General features: G+C 44.4%; 1 protein-coding gene across 1 annotated transcript in view; it reads left to right on the forward strand.

Moving 5' to 3' along the window:
- The window catches only part of LOC126343175 (transferrin), a 61551-nt gene extending 39611 nt beyond the window's left edge, over positions 1-21940 (forward strand). Inside the window, exons 10-15 of the mRNA XM_050001918.1 lie at positions 1367-1521; positions 4472-4666; positions 4754-4882; positions 16119-16249; positions 18421-18564; positions 21549-21940. Of these exons, the coding sequence (XP_049857875.1) occupies positions 1367-1521; positions 4472-4666; positions 4754-4882; positions 16119-16249; positions 18421-18564; positions 21549-21662 (868 nt within the window). The 3' untranslated portion in view covers positions 21663-21940. The remainder of the gene's footprint in view (positions 1-1366; positions 1522-4471; positions 4667-4753; positions 4883-16118; positions 16250-18420; positions 18565-21548) is intronic.
- Positions 21941-22360: the final 420 nt, after the last annotated feature.

Raw genomic sequence — 22360 nt, forward strand, 5'->3', positions numbered from 1 at the left:
ATCTATCATCTCCGTCACGCTTTCATGATTACTAAATGATCCTGTAACGAAGCGCGCTGCTCTCCGATGGATCTTCTCTATCTCTTGTATCAACCCTATCTGGTACGGATCCCACACTGCTGAGCAATATTAAAGCAGTGGGCGAACAAGCGTACTGTAACGTACTTCATTTGTTTTCGTATTGCATTTCGTTAGGATTCTTCCAATGAATCTCAGTCTGGCATCTGCTTTACCAACGATCAACTTTATATGATCATTCCATTTCAAATCACTCCTAATGCGTACTCCCAGATAATTTATGGAATTAACTGCTTCCAGTTGCTGACCTGCTATTTTGTAGCTAAATGATAAGGGATCTATCTTTCTATCTATTCGCAGCACATTACACTTGTCTACATTGAGATTCAATTGCCATTCCCTGCACCATGCGTCAATTCGCTGCAGATACTCCTGCATTTCAGTACAATTTTCCATTGTTACAACCTCTCGATACACCACAGCATTATCTGCAAAAAGCCTCGGTGAACTTCTGATGTCATCCACAATGTCATTTATGTATATTGTGAATAGCAACGGTCCTATGACACTCCCCTGCGGCACACCTGAAGTCACTCTTACTTCGGAAGACTTCTCTCCATTGAGAATGACATGCTGCGTTGTGTTATCTAGGAACTCTTCAATCCAATCACACAATTGGTCTGATAGTCCATATGCTCTTACTTTGTTCATTAAACGACTGTGGGGAACTGTATCGAACGCTTTGCGGAAGTCAAGAAACACAGCATGTACCTGTGAACCCGTGTCTATGGCCCTCTTAGTCTCGTGGACGAATAGCGCGAGCTGGGTTTCACACGACCGTCTTTTTCGAAACCCGTGCTGATTCCTACAGAGTAGATTCCTAGTCTCCAGAAAAGTCATTATACTCGAACATAATACGTGTTCCAAAATTCTACAAATGATCGACGTTAGAGATATAGGTCTATAGTTCTGCACGTCCCTTCTTGAAAACGCGGGTGACCTGTGCCCTTTTCCAGTCCTTTGGAACGCTACGCTCTTCTAGAGACCTACGGTACACCGCTGCAAGGAGGGGGGCAAGTTCCTTCGCGTACTTTGTGCAAAATCGAACTGGTATCCCATCAGGTCCAGCGGCCTTTCCTCTTTTGAGCGATTTTAATTGTTTCTCTATCCCTCTGTCGTCTATTTCTATATCTACGATTTTGTCATCTGAGCGACAATCTAGAGAAGGAACTGCAGTGGAGCCTTGCTCAGTGAACGTTACATTGTAACGCGTGAAGCAGTGGCAGTGGCCATCGCCGGAGAAAGCGTGCTGCTCGTGTCTGACTGCTCCTGCTCGTGCTGTGTGCAGGGAGTACGACCTGAAGCCCATCCTGAGCGAGGTGTACGGCCCGCTGCAGGACGTGTACTACGCCGTGGCGGTGATCAAGAAGAACTCCAACTACCAGAGCTTCTCGGATCTGCGGGGCGCCAAGTCCTGCCACACCGGAATCGGCCGCACTGCAGGTCAGTTTCTCTCATCGTCACACTCGATTAGCTCCGGCGAAAGCGTCGCTTCAGGCTCTGCGCGAGACACAGGGAATATTGGCATATCTCCAACTCTGAATACGATGCTTTCCCGGCTTTCCACCATTATCTACAGAAACACATCAGTCAGTAGCAAACTACCTCCCACAAGGTGTCCAGGACTAAATTTCAATTGCATTTGTTTATAGTCTACCCGTTTAGTCGCCCCAGTAGCTTGTAACTAACTTGGGAATTGAGTAATTACTTGATATACCGGGTGATTTTAAAGTGGAACTACTCATAGATGTCTAGTGTGGGCTGTAATTATCATAAGGCAGCAAAATTGATAGATGAATTTTATCCATAATGGATGCTGTCGAACTCCGTGACTGTTCCTTTATAGGGTGTAGAAAATATCCGCAAACAGTCACAATAAAAGGTTATCTATTTTTCACAAGACCGGTTTCGGGATTGCGCCCATCCTCAGATGTTTATACATTCATGTACATGTTTATACTGTTTATTGATCTCCAATAGTATAAATATGTACATGAATGTATAAACACCTGAGGATGGGAGCAAGCCCGAAACCGGTCGTTTGACGAATAAATAACCTTTTATTATGACTGGTAGCGAATGTTTTTCCACTCTCTAAAATTGGTAGACATTCTAATGCGTTATTGTGGGACCGATTTACGCTGGAAAAAAATTAGTTAGAATTTTGGGCACTAGATGCAAATCTGGTCTGTGAATGCGAGAAAGACGTATAGAAATATTTCCATTTGTAATCAATTAGGAACGGGACGAGGACGGAAAAGGTCAAACAATTGAGAAAGGCATCATGTTCATTTCATTATTAACCACCGCTCACACAGTGGTATGGACATCGACGAGATGCTGCATCCGTAAAACGACGCGAACAGTGGCTCCCAGCAATTCCGGCGAAATTGGAGCAAAGTGTTCTGAGTGAGTGTACTGGCCTTCAGATCAGGTAGAGACCGAACGTGTCCATGGTAAACGCGTTGTTTTAGATATCCCCATAATGCTTATGCTTGAATTATGCTTACTACCTGAGCCCCCATCTGACTCTGTTACTCGCTCCTGTGAACGGGAACGCGTTATGCAGATCTTGGTGGCTCTCGCGTCCATCTAGAGAAGATGCCTAAATAAGGCGAAACGCGTCGTTGAAAAATAAGAAACTAAAATTGCAACCAAGACTGTTTTAACCAATACTATTAAGCACTGGTTTTCTGTATGTCACATATGGATTGGAACAATTTCATTATCATCTTCTTTAAACCATTTAATGAAGTCAAGCCTTTCCTTAGCACTGTAATTGCTGCAGTTCACATAAAACAGTTTCACTAACAGCGCAAGGTCTACGTTCCCGATATCCGTACTGTTTGCCCACTTGTCCACTTATTGCTTGTCAAATGACTGCATGGATATTATACCGTCATATAAGCAGTGTACACTTCCAGATTTGAACCTGGCGCCCAAAACTGTAACTAATTTATTCACCTGCGTAAATCGGTTCTGCATTAACGCATTAGCATAGCTACCAAGTTTCGCTGCTATACGATGATTACAGGTGACACTGGACCTCCGTCAGTAGTTGGACTTTAATTATAACCATCCGGTTTTATCGACTGTTCACTGCGTTTCTTTAAAGATTCTACTGTGATTTAATTATTATTATTATCGTATGCATCAATTACAGTAATACACATTTAGCAAAACAAAGAAATATATATATAGAAATGAACATGTGAAATTATATGTAGTACACAAGTTTTAAAACGGCTCAGACTACCCTCGGATGTTGATGGACTCGATCCAGGGGAGTGCCTCGTGGGATGCTTGATGGAGCTTCTCAGTGCCACCAGGGAAGCGTCTGATTGGACATTCATTCACAATGTGGCTCACTGTTTGGGTGTCACCACAGTCACACACACTGTCACTGAAAAGCTCCACTTGTTCATGTTGTATTTGCACCTACCCTCTTCGGTCCGATATCTGTTTAACTGCACCCACACCTCCCTTGGTTGGTGGAAGCCTGGAACTGGAACTGTTGGATTGTCTACAAGTTCGTGGTTCCTGGTTCTTGTAGCTTGCCACTCACATTTCCACTCTGCGTCCTGGTCGAACCCTGTGGATAGCATTTGGACTCCCATTTCATGTGCTGGTCTTCTAGATTTGACGCGTTTCCTGGGCAGTGATAGCAAATCGTCATGAAGAGGGATCGAGTTGTTTTCAGAAACTTGCTGACAGAGGTTTTAAAGATCAGTCTTTCGACGGAGGTCTGTTACAGAGATGTTTGAACGCACTGGTAGCCAGCAAGTAGGTGTAGACCGGACTGTACCACTAATTACTCTCATAACTGAGTTCAGTTGGACATCTACTTTCGCTACGTGGGTGCTTCGGAGCCAAACTGGTGCACAGTATTCTGCTGCAGAGTATACCGGTGCAAGGGATGCTCCTCGGAGGACTGATGTGGTTGCTCCCCATGTACTGCCTGCCAGCTTTCTCACAAGGTTCACTCTTGTCTGTATCTTCTTGGGCAACTTGGAAAGGTGTTTTTTGTATGCTTAATTTCTGTCCAGAGTGACTCCCAGGTATTTTGGGCTTTCGTTGTACCTGACTATGCCAAGAGGGCCGAACTGTGGACTGATATTTGCTGATGAAAGGCGATTAGAGAGATGGAACAAGCTTACCTCAGTTTTAGAAACATTTGGTCTCTGTGCTTTTGGAGAGTAATCATTAACGACTGAGCTGAGTTGATACACAGATAGGATAGCAGTGTATGGGACGGAGAGATGGACATTTTCTGATTACTAGCAAGACTGGTGACTGAAACGAGAAAGAGGCGCTTCTTGCCGGTTATTACGGAGCACGTCCCTCAAGTCGCCCGCCCTGCTACTGTTAACGTGTGGTGGGTGTTGGTGCACAGGCTGGGTGGTGCCGCTCTACACGCTGCTGCGCCTGGGTCTGGTGCAGCGCAACGAGTGCCCGGCAGCCAAGGCCGTCTCCGACTTCTTCTCGGGCGGCAGCTGCGCGCCCGGCGCCCTGCTCTCCGACAACAACCCGACCGGCCAGAACCCCAGCAAGCTCTGCGACCTCTGCGTCGGCAACGCCGCCAAGAACGGTACGTGGCAGTCCCGCTACGCCAGACACCTACCACTGCCACTGTGACAACCTCTCCCGTGTGTCACAACGGTTGTTTTGCTTGCAGACGTTTCTACCAAGTGCTACCCTGACGTCGGCGAGGACTACTTTGGCTACACAGGAGCCTTCCGCTGCCTGGCAGCCGGCGCTGGAGATGTCGCCTTTGTGAAGCATTCCACAGTCTTCAACAACACCGGTAAGAATCTCGCAGCGCTAGCACTACTGCACTCCGGTTACAACGGAAAGCGTCAATTTGTTTTTCGATATATACTAAAAATGTGTGATTGGTATTTTATGTGGCCTTTCGATATAACTAATTCAAATTACTTTAGTGCGATAGTCAGTCATCCGGTTGTTACTATGGACTGCGTCAGAGAATGAATGAGACGAAGCAACGTAGGCACAGAACTAATGCAGTCCGGTACGTTTTCAGACGTGTTCACAAAATGCTCTGTCATTTGCTCCCATGCCTAAAACGCGTTGATATCTAATATACACTACTGGCCATTAACATTGCTACACCAAGATAAAATGCAGATGATAAAGGGTTATTCATTGGACAAATATATTTTACTAGAACTGACATGTGATTACATTTTCACGCAATTTGCCTGCATAGATCCTGAGAAATTGTTCCGTATTACCCTCCTGGACCCGCCGATTCCATATTCTGCTAACTCTGGACGTAATAACGACCTTGATACGACTGGGCAATGAGTCAAACCGAGCTTGGATAGCGTATACAGATACAGCTGCCCATACAACTTCAAAAGGATACCACAGTTCATCAAGAGTAGTGACTGACGTATTGTGACGAGCCAGTTGCTCGGCCACCATTGACCAGACGTTTTCAATTGATGACAGACCTGGAGAATGTACTGGCCAGGGCAGCAGTCGAACATTTTCTGTATCGAGAAAGGCCCATGCTGGATCTGCAACATGCGGTCGTGCATTATCGTGCTGAAATGTAGGGTTTCGCAGGCATCGAATGAAGGGTAGAGCCACGGGTAGTAACACATCTGAAATGTAGCGTCCACAGTCCAAAGTTCCGTCAGTGCGAAGAAGAAGTGACCGAGACATGTAACCAATGGCACCCCATACCATCACGCCAGGTGATACGCCAATATGACGATGATGGATACACTCTACCAATGTACGTTCACAGCAATGTCGCCAAACACGGATGCGACCATCATGATGCTGCAAACAGAACCTGGATTCATCCGAAAAAATGACGTTTTGCCATCCTTGCACCCAGATTCGTCGTTGAGTACACCATCGCAGGCGCTCCTGTCTGTGATGGAGCGTCAGGGGTGACCGCAGCCATGGTCACCAAGCTGATAGTCAATGCTGCTGCAAACGTCGTCGAACTGTTTGTGCAGATGTTTGTTGTCTTGCAAACGTTCCCATCTGTTGACTCAGGAATCTAGACGTGGCTGCACGATCCGTTACAGCCATGCAGATAAAATGCCTGTCATCTCGACTGCTAGTGATACGAGGCCGTTGAGATCCAGCACGGCGTTCCGTATTACCCTCCTGGACCCGCCGATTCCATATTCTGCTAACAGTCATTGGATCTCAGCCAAATCGAGCAGCAATTTCGCGATAAGATAAACCGCAATAGCGATAGGTTACAAGTCGACCTTTATCAAAGTCGTAAACGTGATGGTACGCATTTCTTTTCCTTACACGAGTCATCACAACAACGTTTCACCAGGCAACGCCAGTCAACTGCTGTTTGTGTATGAGAAATCGGTTGGAAACTTTCCTCATATCAGCACGTTGTGTCACCAACGGCGCCAACCTTGTGTGAATGCTCTGAAAAGCTAATCATTTGCATATCACAGGATCTTCTTCTTGTCGGTTAAATTTCGCGTCTGTAGCACGTCATCTTCATGGTGTAGCAATTTTAATGGCCGGTAGTGTATTTTTCAATTCTTTCGCATTAAAAGGCCAGCTCCAGTGTCCTCTTGCACTTGTCAGGTCGTTAAACACAAGCGAACCACGTTTTTCTTGCCCACATTGCCTCGTCTCATGTGACTGCCTGCACTGTGCATCCTCTTCTCGTGCCGCCAAGCAGCATTGCAGCTGAGTTTCTGTATAATTATTTGTTATTCTTCGTATTTTGTATCCCTGTTAATACATATCGTTAAACTGGACATCGAACTAGATTATTTTGCCCCACGCTATCGACGAATACGTAAAATTCCGTTACACAAACATTTATTTTGCACTGAGAAACAAGACGACGTTTCCCGTCGACTCCGAGTGCACAAGCATCGCGTGATGTGCAGTACTTGTTTAGACTGAATGTAGCTACGCTCTGCAAAAGCTAATTTGCAATTGCTTGACGAACCAACAGACAAAATGTATCTGGCGACTCTTCGACAAACGCTCTGTGAAATGAATACCGCCCTATACATCGGATTCGATTCCAGGTGACAGCGTACATTCCTTTCATGGGTAGGCCTGGAAAGTGGTCATCCGATTTGCGAAAGCAACTGAAGAACCACTCGAGGAAATAGACTTTGATAATGCCGAACAAGCTATGAACGACCCCTGGGTCTAAAGACTTGCATCATTTGACAACATTATTCGCGAGGCTTTTCCACAGTGGGGTGGAACGCGCTATGTCAACAGCATATAGTACGTGTATGGTTTTCCGGGGGGGAAGGAACGCCAGTCCCCGGCACGAATCCGCCCGGCGGATTTGCGTCGAGGTCCGGCGAGCCGGCCAGTCTGTGGATGGTTTTTAGACGGTTTTCCATCTGCCTCGGCAAATGCCGGCTGGTTCCCCTTATTCAGCCTCAGCTACACTATGTCGGCGATTGATGCGCAAACAAGTTCTCCACGTACGCGCACACCACCATTACTCTACCACGCAAACATAGGGGTTACACTCGTCTGGTGTGAGACGTTCCCTGGGAGGGGGGAGGGGAGGGGGGGTCTACCGGGGGCCGAACCGCACAATAACCCTGGGTTCGGTGTGGGGCGGCGGAGGGGTGAAGTGGACTGCGGTAGCCGTCGTGGGGTTGTGGACCACTGCGGCTGCGGCCGGGACGGAACCTCTCCGTCGTTTCTATGTTCACGGTTCACATAACATAACATAACATGACAGGGATGATAAACTCCAGTGAAAGACTCTGCAGGAGAGACGCTCAGTAGCTCGGTACGGGCTTTTGTTAAAGTTTCGAGAACATACCTTCACGGAAGACTCAAGCAGTATATTGCTCCCTCCTACGTATATCTCGCGAAGAGACCACGAGGATAAAATCAGAGAGATTAGAGTCCACACAGAAGCATACCGACAATCCTTCTTTCCACGTACAATACGAGACTGGAATAGAAGGGAGAACCGATAGAGGTACTCAGGGTACCCTCCGCCACACACCATCAGGTGGCTTGCGGAGTATGGATGTAGATGTAGATGAACGTCTATGGTAGAATTTTTTTCTTTGTTATTCAGAAAAAGTACTTATGTAAGAAGGTTTTTATCCATAATCTGGATATCCCTGACTTACATGAAACAACGGCTGATATTTCATAATGAAACTATATTTCTCTTCATGCCTTTTTCTAAGCATTAGGTCCAACTCCATTCCTGTGTTTCCTTTGCCGTATAGTTAAAATCCTGTTACTAATAGTACAGCTCGATCTATGGCTTGAGCGTATAAAGTGTGTAATCTCGTTATCGCTGATGCGCCATGCCAATAAAAGCGTTGACTGACTGATCGCAACTGATTAGTCATCCTTAATGACATGTATGCCGTAAGGACTTTGCTCTCTTCTGTAGCGTTCTAAAGTTATGTGCCAGTAGTGACTGTCATGAGAGGACAGGAGAACGATGTCAGTTTCTAAACTACATATTATTCGTATGTTGTCATTAATCAAACCTACAAGGAGAGTTCTCAAGTGTTGCGGCTGGGACTGGCTGGAGGCTGGCGGCCGACACACGTGCTGCCTGGAGCTCGGATGGGCCGCCGTGTTTATCGCCGGTGCGCAGAACGCCCCGCTCGTTGGGCTAACTGTACCTTCGTAAACATTTTCGCCTCCACAACAGGCCGCTTTTATCTTCCCTGTCATAAAAATTTGACGTAATTGCTCTATCTTTAGGTCCATCCGGCAGAAACTAAAGACAATGTCGTAGATTCCCTCGGGTTACCGTCTCTGGTGAGCAGTGCGCTAGTGTAAATTTCGGGAATAAATATGATGTCCCTTCGCAGGCAGCACTTTCTGTTGTTTTAGAACACTGTGAATCCGCAGTGGGCTGTAAGCCACATCCGGTGGTTATCCGAAACTTGTTATGCCGTCTGCATGACAACCGTGGAACTACTCGAACGAAAAGTGGCAGCTTCAAGCTCTGGCAAGAGTACAATGGCGGGAGATATGTGATACGTGACCTGCTTAATCGTACCACACTTACACACCATATCTTAAATACCATAAAAGAGGAAGCGAATGGAATCGTGGTTGGTAGTCACTATTTATAATTAAGATAATTTATTGACATTACACCTATTAAGAAATTTCACAATTACAAATTGTGGACGAGCCACTAAATAAAGCTTTGCAAATACAGTTAGAAACCCAACGTACTCGGTATTCAAATAAACAGTCCCTTACTAAGAAAACAGAGTTAGTGACAAACTTCAGAAATTCAAGCTCCCATATAGAATTTCGCTCAAAATACATATAATAAAAAAGAATTACTAGTAAAGGGTGACTTAATGACACTTTAACACTAGTGTCAAGCTAAGATACAATTACATAACATGATAGAAGCACTTAAATTAAAAAAATACAGCCGAAACACTGATATTTGAAAATAAATGTTCACGTGCTCAGGCGTGTTAATAAAAAACAATACTAGAAAGAAATACACAAGGAACTCAGGGGATGCTATGCAGCTTAAGGTATAGTCAGTTGCAAATCCGTAATATTTAAGGAAACAGGTTCATACACGAACAGGTTACATACAATGTATATTTATATATCTACCAGCTTAACCCGCCTTGGCGGAAGGAAGATAAATACTAAACTTTGGTAGGCGATATGTGAACAACTCCCGGTAGTGGCCAGGTTCTTAAACACTGCCAGGCCTAGACCTCGGACGATATTTCACTCCCCGACAAGGGGCTGGCACAATCAAAAGTTTCTGCCCAATCACAAGACATTCCAATAACTCTGAATCATAGAAACACTCGGTCTTTGACTCGATATATGGGTAAGCGTGTAAAGGAACACGTTACACTACTGACAAAATCGTAACTTTGACCTTACGTATTTTACACATGGACAACTGTATTAATAGAATGCAGGCTTTGAAAACGCCAACACAAAATCATTTGATTACAGGAGACACAAAGCACCAATAAAACTTCTGAGAAAACTTTCATATAACAGCCACAATTTAACTAGGCCAACTGAAGTCCTCCGCACCATCTTAAATTTCGACTATGGAAGTCTCACCACAATACTAAAATTTAAATGGCTCTGAGTGCGTCGGTCAACAAAACGCAATTACGACCACTTACTTCATATCACGTACACAATACGAGGGAGCAGGTTCCACAACTTCACCGCTTCACTTCAAATTTTGTTCGCAGCGAAGTCACAGAACTTGCATCTCCAAGCTGCCCAAGTCGCCAGAACGCCCAACCAATTTCACACCACAACATGTAACGGTCACCACGCTCGTTCGGCAGCCGTTGACACTCGTCTACAGCGTATCTCCCGAGATCTCGAGGGTTACCCGTCGAAGGCTACCAACCAACTCTCCTCGCCCGCCAACCCGGAAGATAAGACACGCGAAAAGCAAAGAGAGCTTAGCTCACAACCACAATCGATCTCAACGATACATGAACACTGGCGGCAAGTCACCACGGCTCAAGATGTGTGCTGCGCCCATGCCTCTTTGGGCCCGCATCCGAGTGAGACGACATGGTAAAGGATGACACGGCGGCCTGTTGACATCGCGCGGTCCTCTGGACCTGATCGAGCCTTTTATTTAATGTGCTCTTACCTCTAGATTCAAAAGACCATAATAACGCTATGAGCAGTTCATTTATATTACACAGACTTCTGCTTGGTCCCAACGTCTGCTAGCATTTATTTGTAGTTTATTTTAGAAGGACTCGCCAGAAGTTAGATGAAAGACTGGGACACGTGCACCTGTCAAGTTTCACTGCCTGTGTCAGCCATCTGCAGAAGTCGAGATCTCAATGATAACAGGTTGAAGTAAACATTTGTTGACCTGTTTCAGCGTTGACTGAAAATATAACTGTAGCCCCAAATAAAAATGTAATGCAGAAGTTACACTAAATGATCAAAAGTATCCGGACACCTGGCTGAAAATAATTTACTAGTTCGTGGCGCCCTCCATCGCTAAAGCTGGAATTCAATACCGTGTTGGCCCATTCTTAGCCTTGATGACATCTTCCAATCTCGCAGGCATACATTCAGTCAGGTGCTGGAAGGCTTCTTGGGGAATGACAGCCCATTCTTCACGGAGTGCTGCAGGGAGGAGAGGTATCGCTGTCGGTCGATGACGCCTGGCACGAAGTCGGCTTTCCAAAACATCCCAAAGGTGTTCTGTAGGGTTCAGGTCAGGACTCTGTGCAGACGAGTCCATTACAGGGATGTTATTGTCGTGTAACCACTCCGCCACAGGCCGTGCATTATGAATAGGTGCTCGATCGTGTTGAAAGATGCAATCGCCATCCCCGAATTGCTCTTCAACAGTGGGAAGCAAGAACGTGCTTAAAACATCAATTTAGGCCTAGGCTGTAATAGTACCGCGCAATACAAGAAGGGTGCAAGCCCCTCCATGAAAAACACGACCACACTATAACCCCACCGCCTCCGAATTCTACTGTTGGCACTATACTGGCAGATGACGTTCACCGGGCATTCGCCATACCCACACCCTGCCATCGGGTCGCCACATTGCGTACCGTGGTGCGTCACTCCACACAACGTTTTACCAGTGTTCAATCGTCCAATGTTTACTCTCCTTATACAACGCGAGGCGTCGTTTGGAATTTACCGCCGTGGTGTGTGGCTTATGAGCTGCCGCTCGACCATGAAATGTTAGTTTTCTCACATCTCGCCTAATTGTCATAGTACTTGCAGTGGATCCTGATGCAGTTTGGAATTCCTGAGTGATGGTCTGGATAGTCGTCTACCTCTTACACATTATGACCTCTTCAACAGCTAGTGGTCTCTGTCAGTCAACAGACTAGGTCGCCCTGTACGCTTTTGTGTTGTATGTGTCCCTTCATGTTTCCACTTTACTATCACATTGGAAACAGTGGACCTAGGGATGCTTAGGAGTGTGGAAATCTCGCGTACAGACGTACTACACAAGTGACACCCAATCACCTGACCATTCTGGAAGTTTGTGAGTTCCGCGGAGCGTTCCATTGTGCTATCTCACGATGTCTAATGACTACTAAGGTCGCTGATACTTCTGATTACGTAGTGCACTTTAAAATATCTCCTATTTAAATAAGACGGAAAGTTAAATTGTTGTCTTATATACATAATTTTACTAGTCCTGTGAAATCGGAAGGAGATGAATGAGGTGTATTGAATAATTTAATAAGCAAAAGCTGTTGTAATGCATTTAATATATTTTCGGGTTGAATCCAAAATGGTTACCACTTTAACTCTGAAAATTGCTGCGTCGTAGGAATTAGAAAACTGAAATCACGGGAGAAATGTTTTGAACTCCCTGCTTTCATTATACACTGGTTCTCGTTATGCTGTTTTTGTAGAAGAAAAATGTGGAGTACTTAAAACTTATACCACATTACTTATATATGATTTCTACATTCTTCTGTACAAGATCATAGATCTTAAAATTTATCATTTATATGAAACGTTATATCGTCAATAACTTCTTGTGAAATATCACGGACTGCGATCGGCAAACTGAGGCGTTCTTCTGATGCATTCAGCACTTGTGCTTGTTGATTGTGATATCGTGGCCCACTAACTTTCTTATGCGTAGCGCTGGAGGCATGTGCTATTGACCCCTACGTAAACAAGCATCTGCCACTCAGAGTGGTGCCTGCATGAAGCACTGTGTGGGAGGGCACTCTCTCTCTCTCTTGTGCGTGATTAGTTGCGTTGAGTTGGTGCGAAAAACATTGCGATGGAGCAAGCTTAGTGGAGAGAACTTTCTTTGTATACCTGTATACACCCACCAGACGAACGTAAGAACACTACTGCGAATTCAGGACAGCGAGCGTTCGGTGATTTTGTCCGCAACTACATTGCTTCTATATGCTCCAGATTTCTGAAGAAACTTCGCAGTTCGTATCTGACATAAATTCTTACTATAGCAGCTGTTTCTAATCAGCTTAAAGCGCTCTGTCCGTTAAATTTATAAATATCTTGCCAACAGCCATATTGTAAAAGCGATCGCCGACCAGGAAAATAAACAAGAAGTTAGATTCAAAACTTTAAAAAATTCACATATGTGATTAGTTTCTTTAGAGAGTGCCCTTGCAAAAGCGTAATTTTATGTCTTTGAACAGATCATAATATAGTCTCTTACTTCATTACTTCAGTTGAGACCGAATTCAATACTGTCAACAACTGTTTTAAGAAGTATTTACACAACTACACTGACGAAAACGGTGTTACGCCGCGAAACACGAGTCCAACATTTATGAAATTTTATGCGGATGCTCATCACACAGAAGTTATTAAATGATCAAATTTTAATTACATCCGAAACTGGTATCCATCGTCAACTTCAGCGTTAGGTGTGACCGATAGGTGCGAATAGACTCTTGTACTTGTTGTAGCGTGAAAGGAAAGAGCCCTGAATGTCATCATGAGGAATTTCTTGCCATGTCTCAAGCACATGACGTGTCGATTCATGAAGATTGCTAGCTAGGACCAGCGTGATAAGTATACATTCAGTAATCCGTATATTTATCAAGGCTTTTGTGTTATGGTGTCTTGCACTGTTGACCTAGAAACGATGGAGAGGCTTTACCCCTGTCGTAGTTCAAATGGTTCAGATGGCTCTGAGCACTACGGCACTTACCATCTGAAGTCATCAGTCCCCTAGAACTTAGAACTACTTAAACCCAACTAACCTAAGGACATCACACACATCCATGTCCGAGGTAGGATTCGAACCTGCGACCGTAGCAGTCTCTCGGTTCCGGACTGAGCGCCTAGGACCTGCTAGACTACCGCGGCCGGCCTGCCGTAGTCCTCAGTGGTTCACAACCCCACATCTGGTCATCCCTCCGGGAATGCCTCATACCAGACGAGTGTAAACCCAAATGTCTGCGAGGTAGAGTAATTATGGTGTACTCGTACATGGAGGCAGTGTTTGCCCAGCAGTCGCCGACATATTGGAACTGAGACGGCATAAAGGGAACCAGCCCGCATGCGCCGAGTCAGATGGAAAACCACCACAGGCTGGTCAGCACACCGGACACCGGACCTCGACACTAATCCACCGGGCGGATTCGTGCTGGGACCGGCACGCCCTTCCGCTCGGGAAACGGCGCGTTAGACTGCACGGCTAGCCAGAGGAGCAATTTGCCATTTGGTGACCTGGACACGAAGCATATGGGGAAAGGACTTACCATTCTTGCCACATACTGACGAGCATTCAACCTCCAACACTTACGGAGTCAGTCATGTTGTAATATATAACAGATTCTCGAACTGCGGTTTCTAGGTCTCAATAATCGCTCCTTCCTGTGACCTTTCACTAGGTCGTCTAGATACGATGGCGTCAATCTGATCGCCACCAGCAGAGGAGAGACTCATCGCTGAAGAACACAGAATGAAAACTTACACTAACGTTAGACTCACCAAATAGCCATCGCGTACACCCTCCATTCATTATATACAGGAATGGCCATTTTCCGTACTGAAAATAAACTCGTATAAGAATGAAATTTTAATCAACTTATGCCACAGGCATAAAAGAACAATATGCGTTTGATAGCGTGCGATCAGAATAAGATGACTGCTGATTTTCTCCCACAATCTGGTCAACGATTGTCGCGCTCAGCAGTAATCGTTCTTCTTTCTTTGCAATAACGCAAGTACACTACTGACCATTAAAATTGCTACACTACGAAGACGACGTGCTACAGACGCGAAATTTAACCGACAGGAAGAAGATGATGTGATATGCAAATGATTAGCTTTTCAGGGCATTCACACAAGGTTAGAGCGAGTGGCGACACCTACAACGTGCTGACATGAGGAAAGTTTCCAACCGATTTCTCATACACAAACAGCAGTACACCGGCGTTGCCTGGTGAAACGTTGTTGTGATGCTTCGTGTAAGGAGAAACAATGCGCACCATCACGCTTCCGACTTTGATAAAGGTCGGATTGTAGCCTATCGTCATTGCGGTTTTTCGTATCGCGACATTGCTGCTCGGGTTGCTCGAGATCCAATGACTGTTAGCAGAATATGCACTAGGTTGGGGGCGTTTGCAAGACAACAACCATCTGCACAAACAGTTCGACGACGTTTGCAGCACCATGGACTATCAGCTCGGAGACCATGGCTGCGCTTACCCTTAAAGCTGCATCATAGACAGGAGCCCCTTGATGGCGTACTCAACGACGAACTTGGGTGCACAAATGGCAAAACATCATTTTTTCGGATGAATCCGGGTTCTGTTTACAGCATCATGATGGTCGCACCCGTGTTTGGCGACATTGCGGTGAACGCACATTGGAAGCGTGTTATCGTCATCGCCATACTGGCGTATCACCCGGCGTTATGGTATGGGGTGCCTTTGGTTACACCTCTCGGTCACCTCTTGTTCGCATTGACGGTACTTTGAACAGTAAACGTTACATTTCAGATGTGTTACGACCCGTGACGCTACCCTATATTCGATCCCTACATTTCAGCAGGACAATGCACGACCGCATGTTGCAGGTCCTGCACCGGCCTTTCTGGATACAGAAAAAGTTCGACTGCTGCCCTGGAAAGCACATTCTCCCGATCTCTCACCCATTGCAAACGTCTGGTCAATGATGGCCGAGCAACTGGCTCGTGACAATACGTCAGTCACTACTCTTGATGAACTGTGGTATCGTGTTGAAGCTGCTTGGGCAGCTGTAGCTGTACACGCCATCCAAACTCTGTTTGACTCAATGCCCAGGCGTATCAAGGCCGTTATTACGGCGAGAGGTGGTTGTCCTGGGTACTGATTTCTCAGGATCTATGCTTCCAAAGTGCGTGAAAATGTAATCACATGTCAGTTCTGGTATAATATATTTGTCCAATGAAGACCCGTTTATCATCTGCATTTCTTTTTCGAGAAGCAGTTTTAATAGTCAGTAGTGTATCAGTCTGGAGCTAGGTATATATTTCGTATAACCTCTTGCTTTCACCAGTTGTAAGACACCGCATGACGACGCGCCACGTGTTACAGACGGACACAACTCGGAGGCGTGGGCCCGCGACCTCAAGTCCGGCGACTACGAGCTGCTGTGCCCCGACGGCGGCAGGAAACCTCTCGACCAGTTCGAGTCCTGCAACCTGGCTGCGGTCCCGGGACACCTGGTGAGTGCGACGCTCTGCTGCTTCACCCCTGCCCTACTCACACTACGGAGGTTATCAGTCAGTGCTCTCATATGTCGTTTATTGACGAACCGTTTCCGGCGGAGTCAGTGACAACTCGAGTAGGAGACTCTCCTATTACGTACCGACACAGCCAACGGTTAAGAACCTATGTGGGCTACTGAGAAGACATAACCGTCGAAACTGGTTTACTCAATAATATATGCGACAACTGGTCGATAACCTCTGCACTGACATTTTATTGTGCTCACTGGTGCTCTGTACCAAGAACATGGCAAATATGAAGAAATTATTATGTTACTTTTCAACAAAATATTCTGCCATTATAAGTCAAATATAAGCGGACAAATTATAAATAAGTTCCCTGCAAACGCCGCCTAGCGACTTGAAAGACAAATGTGGTACATTATTGTCTAAACACTTTCTCTGTAATTTTCAATGCGATTGGGTCCGCACCTGCGACGAATTTTTTGAAAGACTTATTGATGCCTTGAGGTGCCATTCTCTTTATTTCGTGTACGTTTGTACAATTTCGGCGTTAAGCCATTTTCAAGTGTCTAAAACGGAAGTATCACAGATTGGATACATTAGTGACACTTGTGATTTTGATGTAGGAACAAGTCATATCCGTTGGTATACTAGGCGCAATATAACTTACTTCATGGATGATTTTTTAGTAGTAGATTATGTCATGTACGTCGTTGCTCCTATGACATCATGTTAAGCTCATAAAATAAGTCCGAGATGTTGATGCTATTTTAGGAGCACGTTACTTTCGAGCATTTGTTGCAAAGCTCTTATATATAAGGCCCATGTTTTAGCGTGCTTAACACTAGGAAGATTATAATTATTTTACAGAAATTTGCTGCTTAATCTGAATATGCTTTTGTTCTCAGTTATATTTAATTATCTTTCATCATTGGTGTAAATATGACTTTAATTACTTCAAAATAACTTTTAAATATTTGTTCTGTTATTGTAAAAGAATGATTAAGGGAGGTAGGACGTCAAACGAGCTGAGTTGGAGCAGGAGAGGCACCAGAGGACATTTTAATTTCCACTGTCTATACTTTTACAAGTAAATTCATAAGACTATGTCAGCATGACCAGGAAGGATCCAGGATTCACACTCGTAGCAGTGGAAGTTCAAAAACATAAAATAATTTTTTTACATGTGAAGTTTCATCATTTTTCACTTACTATTGGCTTTGATGAATTTTGCAACGCATACAAACCATACTTACAGGTGCCTGAAACTCTAGAATCTATTTAATTTATGAAAAATGAATGAGCTGTTACGTTTTAAACTTTATGTTTAGAAAAAAAATCAAACTTTGTAGTTAATTATCTCAATTTTTGCCAAAGTTTTTAATATATTTGGAAAATTCTAGAGTTTCAAACACCTGTACGTATGGTTTGTATGCGTTGCAAAATTCATCAAAGGATCTCTCTTAATTGTGAAGAAAAATGTACCTATAGCAACAAATGCAGCCAACAGTAAGTGAAAAAAAATGACGAAATTTCATTGGTAAAAAAAATTATTTTGTTATGTTTTTGCACTTCCACTGCTATGAGTGTGAATCCTGAATCCTTCCTGGTCATGCTGACAAAGTTTTATGAATTTATTTGTAAAAGTATAGACAGTAGAAAATAAATTGTTTTGTGGTGCCTCTCTTGCTCCAAGTCGGCCCGTTTGACGTCCTACCCTCCTTAAGAATAGTTCCAGTTTCAAATGAACTTTCAATCACGAACGTTTCAAGCCATCGATGGGGCCGTTTTAACTGGTGACAAACATTCGTTAAGAACATCTCTGCATGGAATTAGGTTTGTTACAATTTGAATGTAGCTTCAGTTAAGTTTGACACGGGTCTTAGGTGATTAAATAAAAATGACAGGTCCTGATTTCGTTTTCATTACGATTTTTTATGTTATTTTCTCCCAATACATTGCTTAAGTGACCATGAAATAAGAGCTCATACGTATTCTTACGTATTCAACAGGGAAAATTGAGAAATGATTGCAGTGTCCGATACTTATTGCGCACCATTCCTTCAGTTACCTGGATGAATCCAGATGATGACGTGATGCGTCACGCCCAGCTGTCGGCTGTGTGGCACACAGTGTTACAGACGCTCCCCTGTTCTCTCCCGCAGGTGGTGACCAGTAAGACGAAGAACGAGCACCAGCTGGAGGCCATCCGGCAGGCGCTGCTGGCCGCCGCCAACCTCTACTCCAGCAGGCCGGAACTCTTCCGCTTATTCGGCCCGTACGAAGGCAAGCACGACCTGCTCTTCAAGGTAAGTGCGCTCATGCGATCTCCGTTGCAATAACACGTAATTTTAATTCATACGATCAATAAAATACTTTCCAATTGTAAACATAGGATAATATTCGCTGGCTCGACGTCTTAAGCGTTCTTCATCTCAAGCAACAATTGCACCGTATGCCCTCATTTGTTTGTTGGAAAATTCCAGTGTCTGCCTACCCAAACAGGGTTTTTTTTCCATCCAAAGCTTCCTGCAATAGCATGAAGCTGTTCCTTGACGTCATACCACGTGTCTAATCATACTGTTCCTTCTCCTTGTCAGTGTTTTTCACATGTTCCTCTCCTCGCAGATTCTGTGGAGAACCACCTCATTTTTATACAATTCAGTTCTCCAAATTACATTCTGAGAAATTTCTTCCTAAACTAAAGCCTGCGTCTCATACTGACACACTTCTTTTGACCAGAAATGACTATTACTCATGCAAAAAGCATTACGACAAGGAAAAATATTTACTAACATTAGTCAGTCCGCCTCTCGGGGTCTCGCGGTAGCGTTCTCGCTTCCCGAGCACGGGGTCCCGGGTTCGATTCCCGGCGGGGTCAGGGATTTTCACCTGCTCCGAGATGACTGGATGTTGTTGTGTCGTCTTGATCATCATCATTCACCCCCATTACGGTCGGAGGAAGGCAACAGCGAACTACCTCCATTAGGACCTTGCCTATTAGGGCGGAGAGGGTCTCCCGCATCGTTCACCTACTCTTTGTCAAGAAGCATGGGACTTCATTTCCAACATTAGTTGATAGCATTTTAAATAACAACTAAATAATGAATACCAATTAACCAACTAATGAATACCAATTAAACTAAGCAACGGCTCACATACATGAAGGTTTTCCCATGGCTTCACCGAGAAATTGCAGGTTCAACTGCACTCTCTACACTCTTGAGCAATATCTCCATACAGGAAGACTCTCGCCAACACTCTCATTCACCCAAATGATCCACATTTTGTACGTCTACAGAGGTGCATTGGAATGATTCCTAGTAGTATCCCAAATTAATGTGATTATGCCTTGTCCTCGGTCAGTTTAATGATGTTTATGTGGGCCGGAGTAAATTAGTTACACGAAAACGCTCAGGAAGATTCACTCAGCTTTGTAAGTGTGAAGTTCTTCTTAGATTAATAAACTTTATAATGTCACAATAGTCACGGTGGTAGCCGTCGTCGCTGACGACAGTATGTTAGCGTCAGACCCAACGGTTACCGTTTGAATTTTCTATTCGATCGTGGTAATTTGTAATCACGTACACTCAAAGACTGTGATCATTGCTAAGTCTGCACACAGAGTCATGTAATAAGCAGGATAAGCGCAAATTCGAAATTGAAACTACTATAAACCAGACGAAATTCCAAGTTATATTATAAAATGTAAACAGTTCCGTCCACAACTTATTCAAGTCCAAGTATAAGTTGCAGAACAGAGTAGGAAGTCACGAGATCTTAACACGAAATGGAGTTTTGGGCCCTCACGCAGCGTTAAACACAATCGAGGGCGACGGGGTCCACCCACGTCATTTGCACCAGCACTGGCGTGGGCGCAGTACCAGATGAGTGTTTGATCGGCTAGGTGGTGTAAGGTTTCTGAAAATCGGTATTATTCTAGATTCACTTCCCAGCTCTTCCCAAGTGCCTCATATGGCTTGGGTATATTACATTGTTCGTGATGATTCTCTGTGAGGTGTAGACGAAGTCCCAGCGGCCATTCGGTACCCTTCGTCCCGTTTTCACTCTTCCCCTACCCGTAATAGAACAAGTGAAACAATCGTGGGCTATCGGACCTTCCTCATCTGCCCAAAAGACCAAGTACCCTCTACACATAACTGTGACTTCCAGATGTAAAGAGGGATATCCGCTTGATCTCTTAAAAATCAGGGCAGGAAATTGCTCATTAACATCCTAAAATGCCGTACTCTATTCCTAGAACACTCATAACATTTCTTGTTTAATATTTTTCATTAATTAATTTGTAGATAGTCACAGAATGTTTACGCCAGTGATAGCATGAGAATATGTCCTGCGTTTCTAATGGATAAGATATAGACGGTGCACTGACAACCAAATCCAGCGCGTAACATCTACAGTGTTCTGAGTAACTGAATATGACAACACGACTTACATTACAAGGTGTTGGGGCCTACGAGTTTCTTTTCATCTTTATTGCATTTTCATACCCCTGTCCCTCACAGTTAAGAGTGGGATGGGAGCGGATAACCTTACCACACTTCAACCATACATTATACACACTGACAGCATAGATTTTTGTTAGAAAACACAAAATTCAGTGAAGATTAAATGTGATAAGGCTATGATGTGCGTTGTCTCAAGATATGTGGAAAGATGAGAATTTTTTTGAGATCAAGATTGATGCAAATGGTGACCTCAAATGGAAGAGTGTGTGTAGGGGTGATAATAATTATGAAATATATGGTAAAACGTTGACATACATTATTTGATGGTGAGTGAGAATAATATTGTGAGGGATCCTGATGACTGTGGAATATAAATTTTGATGTAGACATTAGGCGTATATTGATGTGTGCGTGTATGGAGGAACGGTCGTGTTGCGTGTTGTTTGTGTGGATTGTTGAGGAATTGCGATCGAGCAGGAATGAAGATGGATGAGGTGAGTAAGAAAGATGTGGGTAACAGGCAGAGAGAGTTCCAATGGCCGTTAGGGATCAGAGGGAGGGAATGTTCTCTGATGCCGCCTCCCTGGGTCTGGGAGAGTGGTATGTAAAGTGGGCTGGTTAAAGAGCGGTGGATAGGCAGCCGAAGTGGTTGTAGCAATAGGTCTGTGAGAGAGGGGAGGAGGAAACTGTCTGCGTGTACACGAGTTGCTCTTTCCTTACTTGAAGACATTTCAGTTTGCTCTAGCAAGTCTTTGTGCCGTTGTTTTCACTGCAACACAGAGAACTACTTTCGCTGACAAAGTGCTTTCTCCCTCTCTTTGCAGGACTCTGCAACCGGCCTGAAGCCAGTGTACGAAGAATCCCAGGCGCTGCGCGACTACGAGCAGGTGCAGGGCACCACCCGTGCCTGCGAGTCTACAGCCGCCAAGAAGTCCTGAAGTCCTGAAGTCGACACGACGGGAAGCTTCAGCCCCTTCAGTCTGCGCGCGCCGGCGCTAGTCGCGTGCGCCTCTTTAGCATAGTGATCGCGCACAAGTCTGATTTCTGTATCTGTGATATCGAAACGCATCGCAAGCGCCAATACAATCGTGTCATCTCTTCTCATTATGCGAAATTCTCATTGCTTCATATCTCACTGTCTTAGAATAAACACACCAAACTGGAAATAAATGTTTCGTGCTACCATGCTTGTATTAATAAACAAAAGATACCACTACCTCGTTGTTGTTTTTTTTATCCTCTTCTCACTTTATTTATAGAACTCCAGTGAAAGACAACAAATTTCATCTACGATTTGACACTTTCCGTAAATATCCTAACTACATAAGTTTTTTTTCTGGTCAGTGGATGACTTACTTGTAACACAAGCAAAATAATTTGATCACCCTCCAACAAAAAAAATATTCAACTGTTTTTTTCTACTTTAGAAAGATATCTTAAATTTTTGTATTTAAACCACTGCACTAACTTGTTATAGTTCTCTATGCTGACTGCGGTACCAAATCGGTTATGTTAACTTATATTGGATGAATTAAGCACATATACATAAAAGAAACTATGATTGTTCACAATAACTCGCGGTGATGTGTGAAGCTGTCATTTTCCTGACAGGTACGGCTAGCTGTCGACTGACGTC

The sequence above is a fragment of the Schistocerca gregaria genome, chromosome 1 (assembly GCF_023897955.1).
Source record: "Schistocerca gregaria isolate iqSchGreg1 chromosome 1, iqSchGreg1.2, whole genome shotgun sequence".
NCBI classification, from domain to species: Eukaryota; Metazoa; Arthropoda; class Insecta; order Orthoptera; family Acrididae; genus Schistocerca; species Schistocerca gregaria.